Source organism: Cetorhinus maximus, chromosome 11 (genome assembly GCF_964194155.1).
Source record: "Cetorhinus maximus chromosome 11, sCetMax3.hap1.1, whole genome shotgun sequence".
Lineage (NCBI taxonomy): Eukaryota > Metazoa > Chordata > Chondrichthyes > Lamniformes > Cetorhinidae > Cetorhinus > Cetorhinus maximus.
Window position 1 is genome coordinate 58,495,956 of NC_135889.1, and position 11,329 is coordinate 58,507,284.

At 39.3% G+C, this 11,329-nt stretch overlaps 1 protein-coding gene across 2 annotated transcripts in view; it reads left to right on the top strand.

Annotated features, from left to right (window-relative positions):
- Positions 1–8,091, top strand: part of LOC144686616 (endoplasmic reticulum junction formation protein lunapark-B-like) — a 103,381-nt gene extending 95,290 nt beyond the window's left edge. For both annotated transcript variants that reach the window (XM_078552049.1, XM_078552050.1), the window contains exons 12-13: positions 4,640–4,798; positions 6,238–8,091. In XM_078552049.1, the coding sequence (XP_078408175.1) occupies positions 4,640–4,798; positions 6,238–6,434 (356 nt within the window). In that variant the 3' untranslated portion in view covers positions 6,435–8,091. The remainder of the gene's footprint in view (positions 1–4,639; positions 4,799–6,237) is intronic.
- The last annotated feature ends 3,238 nt before the right edge of the window (positions 8,092–11,329 follow it).

An 11,329-nucleotide genomic window follows, 5' to 3' on the forward strand; every position in this document is an offset into this window, starting at 1 on the left:
CCCCCCAAAGTCTCACACTGAGACTTGGAAATATATTGCCATTCCTTCACTGTATCTGGGTCGAAACCCTGATACTAACTACCTATCTTAACAGCACCATGGGAGTACCTTCACCACCTGGACTGCAGCAATTTTTAAAAGGCTACTCACCCCAATTTCTCAAGGGCAGTTAGGGTGGGTAATAATTGCTGGCCTTGTCAGTGGCATCCATGTCCTGTGAACAATTTTAAAAATAAAGCTCCTGTGATTTTGACAGGAGCCTACCATATATGTACAGTGGTCGGTCATTTATCGGTTCAGTGTGCAGTGTGCTCCATTGCTATCTACTGATTGTCAACCTGGAACAGGTGATATGATTTTCTAAGCATTATTGTCTTGATTTGTCAGCTTTAAACAATGAATATTTTGGCTCTGTAATGCTTCAAGCTGGCCTTTTGTAATGGCCTCCAAAATCACATTTACAATGCCTGCATTTCTATGGGTTTTTTAAAATTTATAAACCAAAGTGAAAGGTCAAAGTCCACTGTTCACACTAGTGGTTAGATGATGCCTAACTTTGCTTTTAAAAGCCTGAAGACTATAGGACAAAGGAATGGATGAGGTTGTGAGGAGCTCTCCATTTTTGAAGTACTTGGAAAGAGAGTCTTGACTTCAACAAAATGAAGCTTTATGTTGGCAAGTAAGCCAGAAAGCTTGCAGTTGGGGCACCAGGCAAAGTCTGATCGTAATGATATCAACTTAAATAGGCAAGAAAAGTTTGATGACAAGTGAGATTGAAGGTATGGTTGCAAGAGAGGAATCAGCTAACTGGAAAGGCCATTTTTTTTACTCCAAGGAATGCAGCATTGATACTGTAGGCACAGCAATACTTAAATATAATAGGAAGCAACTGTGAGCTCTTAATTGCTCAGGTGAGAAAACAGCCTTTTACTGTTGTATGCAGAAATCGCTTGATCATGCTCATTCTTTGAAATTCTACCACCATATGAAAATTTCTCTCCTTGGGTTCCCCACATTTCTTTATCCCAGCTGAGGGAAGAATGTGTTGTATGCTAGAGTAGGTTGAGTAAAATGTATAGGGGAAATAATTGAAGTATAGGCAAGATAATGAAAATGCTGGAAACGCTCTGCAAGTCAGGCAGCTTCTCTGAAAAGAGAAACGGTTAACATTTCAAGTTGATTTTATTTTATCAGAGATGGAAAGTTAGAGATGTAGCAAATTTTAAACAGGTGCAGAGGGAGGGGAGAAGAGGGAAGGTCTGCAATAGGGTGGAAGGCAAGAGAGATTAAATTATAAAAGAGATGTGTGGTTGTTTGATTTTCAATGAAAATGTCATGAGATATCTTTGGTAATTCTTTTCTTCATTACATTGACCTCATTCTAAACTACCTGTTTGAAAGGAAACTTGAAAATGGACGTAGAATCTTGTAAAAACAGAGCATTAAGGTTTAAATTTAATATAATGTCAAATAATATTTTTGTGTACTAGACCAAGTTGTTGAGGTGATATGCTCAAACCATCCAATTTAACCTTGTCTTTTTTTTTTGATAATTTGGGAATCCAGACACACGTCGTTGACCTTGCTTAAAATTCTTCAAACCAAAGTACTGAGACTTCCTAATTTCCTTAGTGCACTTAGTATCTGCCAAACGTTGAATGCACAAGCCCTTTAGGATGCACCTCATTTTCTAAAGCCTAGAGGATTTAGGCACCAATTCCCAAGGGCTAAGACTTAGGAACCCTCAAGTGCAAGATACTGCTAGAGTATTACTGGTTTAAAATATCTCAATTAAACTTCCAAACTTCATTAAAGAACCAGGCTGGCAGTTCAATCATCACTACCACCTAGCAATAATGGGGATGTGCCTAGCTCAGGGATCTGACCAGTTAATTTAGTGTGCAGGATCACCTTGTTTTGATCTCACATTATTAAGTATGTTTTTTTGTTGTCTATTCAACATCAGAGACTCTCACTTACTTCCTCCCCCAAATCCCACCCCCACAACACATTGTCTGCAGCCCTCCCTCCCAAGAGTCGATTGCAACTGCATATTTGTGCCCTCAGTGGGCAAAAGCAAGTATCAAGAACTCCTTGCTTATCGTGATAGGCAGCACCATATGACATAGAATGTATGAGTGCATTGGCATCATTTTCTTGCACAGATATCAGGACATCAAACAGTTCTACCATTTGGATCTTTCAGTGAAACGCTCTATTCATAAGATCAGATTTGCCATGGACTGCTAGCAAAATAGTAGTTGCTTTTGTAGACTGTAGTGATTTAGCTCATCTGGCTTGTGGAGTTTCTGCCAGCAAAGAAGTTAAAAAGCAGGACCTTGAAAGTAGTAACCTCTGGATTTCTCCCAGTGCTGTATACCAGCAGCAGTAGAAATGGTGAGATAAAGAGGATCAATGTGTGGCTTGATGCAGGAGGGAGAGCTTCAGATTCCTGGGACATTGGGACCAGTTCTGGACCATGAGGCACCAATTCAACAGGGACAGGTTGCATCTAAACAGGACTGAGACAACTGTGCTTATGGGCAGGTTCATGAGTGTGGTTGGGGGGTGTTTAAACTAAATTGGTAGAGGGATTCACAGCAGCATATAAATGTAGAAAAGAGGAATCGGGTACGTAAAGGTGTGAGTGTTGAGTAGTACTAGAGAAGGAGGACCATATTAGAAGCAGACTAAGAAGAAGAACATGGAGTAGAAAGACAGTTTTACAATAAATATATGTAAATGCATAAAGTATGGTGAATAAATTTGGTGAGCTCCAAGCACACACAACTTTGAGGGCATTTAATATGGTGACAGTAACTATGGACAAATGTGGCTTAAAAATGGTGAGAACTGAGAGCTTAATGTTGAAATATACAGTGTTCAGAAAAGATGGGGAAGGAAAAAAGGGAGATGGGTGGCAGTACTGATTAGTGAAGACGTTGTGTTGAAAAGAGAACGAGTAAAGACAATCCATTTGGCTAGAGTTGAGAAGTAAAAGGGAGATGATTGAGCTACTGAGGGTATTCTGCAGGCCTCCAAATAATGTGAGAGAGATAGACAATCAAATCTGCAGGGAAATCACACTAATGTGTGAAAACTATAATGTGTTGCTGTTGATTACCCAAATATCAACTGCGATGATGTTGGTATAAAGGGTAAGGAGGGGGAGAAATTTTGGAAATGTGTTTAGGAGAACTTCTTTGATCAGTATTTTCTCATTGCAACTGGAAAGGAGGCATTGCTAGATCTGGTGCTGAGGAATAAGGTGGGCCAAGTGGACCAAGTGTCTGTGGGGTAACACTTGGGCAAAAGTGATTATTTTATCATAAGATTTAGATTAACAATGGAGGAGAGCAAGGAAAAACCATCTAAATGGGAAAAGACCTAACTTGAATGGGGTGAGAGGGGATCTAGCCAGGGTAAAATGGAACCAAAGATTGAAGGGAAAAACTAAAGGAACAGTGGGTGACCTTTAAGGCAGAGGTACTGCAGGCACAGGCTAGATGCATTCCAGCAAGAGCAAAAAGTAAGGGAACCAAAGTCAATGCTCCTTGGAAGATGAGAGAGACAGAGAATATGATGAAACAAAGAGAGAGGGTGTATCCCTCTCTAATACGCTAATACCACCATTAATTAGCAGAGTCACCCCTCCACCTGTGCCTAGCTTTCTGTCCTTCCTAAATGTCACATACTCTTCAATATTCAGGTCCTAATCTATGTCATCCTGCAGCCATGTCTCTATAATGACTATTAGATCAATATTTATTTCTATTTGCGCTATGTCAGTTCATCTGCTTTGTTTCAAATGTTACGTGTATTTAGATACCGAGCCGTTAATTGTGAGGATGATGCCAATTGACCACACCAGGATACAGTTAGGCTAGCAGATTGGGCAGACAAATGGCAGATGGAATTTAATACTGAAGAATGTGAGAGATATAGAGAGGCCATATAGACTGAATGGCATGGTTCTAAAGAGTGTACAGGAACAGAGGGCCTGGGGCTTCATGACACATGGATCTTTGGAGCTGGTAAAACATATTGAATGAGTAGTTAGCAAAGCATATGGGATCTTGTGCTTCATAAACTGAGGTATTGAACACAAAAACAGGGAAGTTATGCTGAGCCTGTATAAACTCTGGTTAGACCAGAACTAGAGTATTCTAAACCAGTTCTGTTCATTACATTCATTACTTTAGGAAGGTTTTAAGCTTCTTGAAAGGGTGCAGAGAGACATACCAGAATTGTTCTAGGGTTGAAGAACAAAGAAAAGCTGTTTCCACTAGCTGATGGTACAAGGACTAAGGGATACGAATTTAACATTTTGGGCCAGAGCTGCTGGGCGAATGTGAGGAAGAACATTTTCATGCAGTGCTTGGTAATGGCCTGGACCTTGCTGCCGTCAAGGTTAGTGGATGCAGAGATGGTCAATGATTTTTCAAAAGGAAATTGGATAAGCACAAGGGAAATAAACTTGTAAGGCTACAGGGATAGAATTGGCAAATGGGAATGACTGGTTTGTTCTACAGAGAGCCGGCATGGACTTGATGGGCTGCAATGACCCTATGACACTTTGTTAAATTTTCACACATAAGTGTTTTAATCTTATGAAGTTTTTTTTTATTTCCTTCACTAGCCTTCAGATGTGCATACTGTTTCTTTCTTAATCCGGCACGGAAAACAAGGCCTCAAGCTCCAAGACTTCCAGATTACAATTTTGAAAAAAGAACACATTGTGACTCTCAAAGCTCAGTTGGCGCTCAGTCTGCGACACATGATGGTCAACCTGCTAATGGTATGTACTTATGACAAATTTCTAAATTATAATCAAAGCACATTGCAACATTGACAAATGGGTTACATTGAATGAAGGACATTTTACTCAAAAGAGTATTTAAAAGCTTTGTTATCTGTACAGTTCTGATTGATATCCCTTCCCATTTATACTGAATCTACAGATTCTCTTCCCTCCCCATCCCCCCACAATCCACCACAGCCCCTGCCCCCCCGCCCCTCCCAAGTCAGTTACAAAATGGCTTTGAGACTTTGCAGATTTGTACCTTCAGATATATATTTTGGAGTAAAGTTCATTGTTTTATATGAGTCAATGTTTGGTATGATATTTGATCTTGCTTTTCTTTTAATCTGAAGATGACAATATAGTTTTAGGGAACAGAGCACAGGTTACTGAAGAATGCAGTGGGCCAGACCTTGCTGCAATGGGGCTTTTTTTCCTTCATCCTTCAGCTTGATTTTCTTTTACACATAACTTGCTAGAAGTGCAAGCTAATAACGAGACAAAGGGTAACAGTACATGTAGGACCTTAGAGAATGGTGGGACCAAATGTGCATCTCCTTAGCCAATGAGATTTAAGCATTGAGAAAGATACAGGAGTAATGGAGAAGGAGCGTGCATTCGAGACAAATCAGGTACAGAGAGAACTAGTGAAGGAAAGAAATAATGGGATAAGAGAAAAAAATAGACAAAGGAAAAGTAAGAAAAGATGTGATTTAAAGTTTGACATTTTAAAAATCTGAACAATTTACTATATGCAGGAATAAGATTCAACAGCTTAAATTGTCCCTTGATGAGCCTAGGAAGTTGATTGGAATTGCATTAACAATGATCAGGTTGTCAAAAAAAAGTATTTACCCAGTTAAGTTCCAGCCCAAGCTTTCTGTAGTGAGTTTAGCAGGCAATTAATTTGAAAATCCACAAACTTCTTACAAATAACAGGGTAACTCAGGACAGGATGCCGTTTGTGCAAAGCAAACAGCAGAAATCAACTAGCAAGTTCTGGCGATCGAGCAAGAATTACAAATATGCTTTGGGAAGTGGAATAAGTGGTTGAGGTGGAGTAGTTGGGGAGGAGTTCAGGGGAAGAGTGGAGAGAAGCATCTCTTGCAATCATATAAATAATTGAAGAAAAAGAATTTTAGAATTTAAAAAGTTGGAATTGAGGGTAAGGAAATAAAGCTACTTGCATCTTGTACATTTTTAAAAAGATAAGTAAATTTTATTACAAGCATTTTATATCCACAAAAAGTATATACATTTTAATATCAGTAAGTATTTTTGACAGCCATTATGTACTGGATACACTTGCTACATTACAGTGATGGGTGTGCAACAGTCATATTTAAGCTGCAACAAAACTGTGATGGAAGCTGCAACTGTTTGGAAGTTTTAATTCTTATAGCTTATTTAGACTGGCTATGTTTTTTATATTCTAGAACAAAGTGAGGAAGCCCAAGATCAAAATGTTGCACCTCTTCACAATAGCAACCAAGTTGAAACTGGTGAAGAAGAACCTACTCCAGTGGAGGCTGAACTAAGAGATGACGAAGAAATGGAACATGAGGAGCAACCAAACGAAAATGCAGATGATATTGGAATGAGTAAAGATGAAGAGTCTCCTGTGGGAGATTGAATAGCAAAGTTTCCTACAACTCAGCAAGTAGCAAGAGCTTTAATATATTTCCCAAAACAGCGTACCAATTGGGTTCTGCCAGATGACCAATGCAATGGATTAACTGATTAGGTTAAAATTTGAAAGGTTTAACTCTTATCAGTATTAATATAACAATATACCAATCTTTTTGTTTCTAAAGAAAAAAATCTAGATTTGCTGTATGTTTTTGTTTGTTTGTGATAAATCTGCAAATTGCCAGTGATATTAAATAGCAAAGGCTGCTTTATCAGTTGTCAGGTCAGAATGCCCTTTGGTTTTCAGATGTACTGTATTTACAAAATTGAAGGATTAGAATCCAATCGCTAAATATTTAAAATGGGTTGACCCTTTAACCTTCTTTCAGAGATGTGCTTGGCTAGAGGTCTTTTTCTATATTTTAAAGACTGTTTAATTTATAATGCTTTAAAGTCTTGAAAGGTTGAAACTGGATTAGGAAAAAATAATTTAATGGAAAATACATTACCCTGGCTATGATATGTGTTATAAAACTTGATGTTTACTGTCAGCAATGCAAAACTAGCTTTTATATTTTTAAGCCTGGAACTTTTGGATAGTAGGTATACCCAGTCCTTTGTATATTTAATATTTAAAAACTGTTCATTTGGATAATGTGCTTTCTTTGTCTGTGGGTGATGAATTCGCATGCTGTTGTAGAGGAGATTTTTCTACTAAGTTTACATGAAAAGCTATTGTGTTATAGGGACTAATATAATAGTCCGTGGATACCCCTGGTACTTTATGGTGGGCTTATGTGCTTTAGAAGTTTTGGAAGTTAAATAAATTGTAATTACCATGTTTACATCAACCAAGCGCTTTATATAGAATACTGAAATTTTACTTCACCCCATATAAAAAATCAAAATTGGAATGCTTTAGAAAAAGAAAAATGCTGTCCCTTTCACGTACTTTTTCAATTAATGCTCAAACACAAAGATGATTCGATGCTCTAACAACCAAGGCACAATTTTGATGTGCATTATTCCACCTTGGTTAAAAAATAAACTTTATTCGCCAAACCTGAAGTTGCAGTTTACCATTGGAGTACATTTGTATGAATGACCACTGCTCGATACTAAATAATGATGTATATTTAGTTTCTGATAAAGCAGTATTTCTAGAATAAATTTTTAAAATAAGCGCTTCGGTAAAGCTACGCTTCATTTCAGTGATTGACTGTTGAGTTCTGTACTAGGATACACTGATTCTAATCCCAATTTTGATTTGCATGTGTTTGAGGGTTTCATAAATTACAAATGTTGTTTAGTTCAGTGATAAGGTTGTGAGGAAAAGAATATGTTTTCATTCTTGTGTAATAATGTGTCCATGGAATTGCCGTTGGGCCAACCCACGCTGTGATGCAACCCAAGCAGGCAGCAGTTGACAGTTTTCAGGACCTACAAAAGTATTTTTTGAGGAGCAAGGCACAAGGCCAATATATTTATTGCAGGATGTTTCAAACCTACGTCCAGTAGGAGGGCTGAGATAAACCTAGTTCAATAAACTGAATATAATCAAGGTGATCATATATACCATTTAAAAGCTGTGATATTGGGCAATAATAATCTGCCATGGAGAAAATTGTATAATAAACTGTTTTCTGTGTACATGAGTAAAATCTTGCTGTGGTATTTTTTCACTTTTTAAAGAACTTTGCTTACTGCAGATGTTCCCTCTGACCTACTATGCATGCACAAATAATGTATCTAAAGCAATCTGGGAATATAATTAGAACGACTTGGGATTTCCCATGTGGAATTGTATTTCCTCAGGATCTGGAACTTATTATCTCTGTTTTATTCATGTTTTTTTAAATGGTTTATTTTATTTTGACCCTCTAGTATCTCTTGCTCACATAGGCAAGTGCTTAAAGATTTCTTGGTAAGTAAGCTCCCTTTTGTGCTATGCATGGAAATAATGACTTTGCTAAGAACCCAAATTACTTTTTAAAGGTCACAATTAAGCATATTGTTTTTCTTGTTTTAGTTCTTGTTGTATTTCCCAAAATGGGTGTTTTAATGGGACTATTCTTCGAAACCCAGATATACTGACATTGTATATAAAGTTTAAATTATAGGTTTTCATGAATGCTTCACAGAAGAATAGCTTCCGTAGGCCTGTATAAATGTATCTTCCCAACTTCCTTTATTTGTTTCTCAAGTTTCTTAATGCAGCCAGTACCAGAAAAAACATGCTAAACAAATTGGTGTTGGTTTATTTTAAACATGCCTTTTGTAATTCACTACATTTTATTTTCTCTAAATTTTGGTGAATTTTTGCACTTGATGAAATGGGGAGTTTGAATGCTGAGTAATGGAATGCTTTCCCTCCTTTGTCCGCTCCCCTTCTCCATTCATTCACTTACCAATGCTCTAAAATTTTGGTTCAGCTATGTTTGTATTAGGGACTTCCCTAATCAGGTATAGCACAGGCTAAAAGTAACATGCCTATGTTCTGACCTGTCAATGAAACAGCATCCCACCTTAGTACACCAACATCCTTAGCTCCGTGAGCAAACCTCTCAATTTTGTGCAGAATTATGGCAGTTTGAGCAAAGGAGATGCTGCCTTGTTTATTCTTTGTTTCGTTCTCCAGTAGCTGGTGAGTGTTGCTCTTTTGTCTCCAAGCTAGGAGACTGTGTAACTTGCTATTACTTTACTAAATTAGCAACTAATTAGCTAATCAAATAAAGTTAGAACAACATGGCAGGGTAGGTGGTGTGCCATGACTGCAAAATGTGGAGTTTGTGGAGCGCATTGCAGCCCCGGAGAACCATCTCTGCAGTAAGTGTCTTGCTTGAACAACTTCAGCTCCGAGTTGCTAAGCTAGAGTCCAAACTGCAGACATTGGGAGCATCAGGGAGGGGGAGAGTTACTTGGAGTTGCATGAGGCAGCCACACTCCCTTAGGTTGAGTAGAACTTTAGAATTGGTCAATGGTCAGGGACAGGAGAGCGTGACCACGAGTAAAACGAGTGGGGATACATGATGAAAGAGCCTCAGCCCTTGACTGACCAACAGGTCCAAGGTACTTGCTATCTGTGTGGATGAGAACAAGGACTGCAGGGTGGATGAGCATATTGACCATGGTGCAGGATGCCATTCATGTTGCATGCCATGAACAGCAATGTGGTAGTGATAGGGGACAGTATATTCAAGGGGAGGGATACTGTCCTGAGCCGTGACCAGAAATACCAAAGGTTATGTTGCCTGCCCGTTGGCAGGGTGAAGGACATCTCGGATTGGAGGCAAGTTTGGAGGGGGGGAGGGGTGAAGATTCAGTTTTTGTGGTCCATGTAGGAACCAACAATGTAGGTAGAGCTAGGAATGATCTGCTTAGAGAGTTTTGAGGAAATAGGGCCCAGATTAAAACTCAGTACAAAGGTAATTATCTCGGGATTGCTACCCGAACCACGTGCCAACTTGGCATTGGGTCAAGTAGAGTAGAGAATTAAATGTGTGGCTCAGAGTGATATTGAATAAAAGGGTTTTGATTCATGAGGCACTGGCTCTAGTACTCTGGAAAGAGTGATCTATTCCATAGGGACAGGCTCCGCTTAAACGGGACTGGGATTTGTGTTCTGGTGAATTGTGTAACTCAGGCTGTGACCTGAGCAAAATTGAAGTCAATTGGAATCGGGTGAAAACTTTCCACTGGCTGGAGTCATATGTATCACAAAGGAAGATGTTTGTGGTTGTTGGTGACCAATCATCTCAGCCCCAGTGCATCATTGCAGGAGTTCCTTCGAGTTGTGCCCCAGACCCAACCAACTTCAGCTGCTTTATCAATGACCGTTCTCCATCATAAGGACAGCAATAGGGATGTTCTCCAATGATTGCACAGAGTTCAGTACCATTTGTCGCTCCTCAGACAATGCATGCAGTGTGTAGCAAGACCTGGATAGCATTCAGGCTTGAGCGTATAAGTGGAAATAACATTCGTACCACACAGCTGTCAGGAAATGACCATCTCCCACAAAAGAAAGTCTGACAACCTCCCCTTAATATTCAATGGCATTACCATTATCTGATTCCCTCATCACCAAAATCCTGAGGGTCTCTGTTGACTAGAAACCCAACCAGACTAGCTGCATGAATATTGTGGTTACAAGTGCAGATCAGGGGCTGGGAATTTTGTGGTGAGTGACTCACCACCTGCCTGTCCAATACTTTTTTATTATCTACTAGGCACAAATCAGGAGTTTGGAATACTCTCCACTGGTCTGGATGAGTGCAGCTCCACCAATATTCAAAGTCAACACTATCCAGGACAAAGCATCACCCTTGATTGATATCCCTTTCAATGAGTTAAAACTACTTCCACTATTGGTGCACAGTGTCTACAACATGTGCCATCAGCAACTCACTGAGGCTACTTTCACAGCACCTCCAAACTGTAACATAGACTAGGGCAGAAAGTGCATGGAAACACCACTACCTGTAAGTTCCTCTCTAAGTCACACTCCACCCTGACTGTCTGCTCCTTGACCTGTCTGCAGCCTTTGACACAGTTGAGCACACCACCTTCTCCCAGTGAGTGTCCATTGTCATCCAGCTGGGTGGGTCTGCTCTCACCTGGATCCATTCTTATTCATTTAATTATAGTCAGGGTATCATTTGGAATGGCTACTCAACCTGCTTCCAATTGCTATCCTTGGCCGCTTTCTATTTCTCCTCCTATGTACTATCAATCGGCAACATCATCTGATATCACAGCATTCATTTTTACATGTACACTTGATACCCATCTTTATCACTTCCACCTTTCTTGACACCTTTTCTGTTGCTAAATTATGGGACTGCTTATTCAATATCCACTACTGGATGGGTAAATTTCCACCAATTTAATATTAAGGTA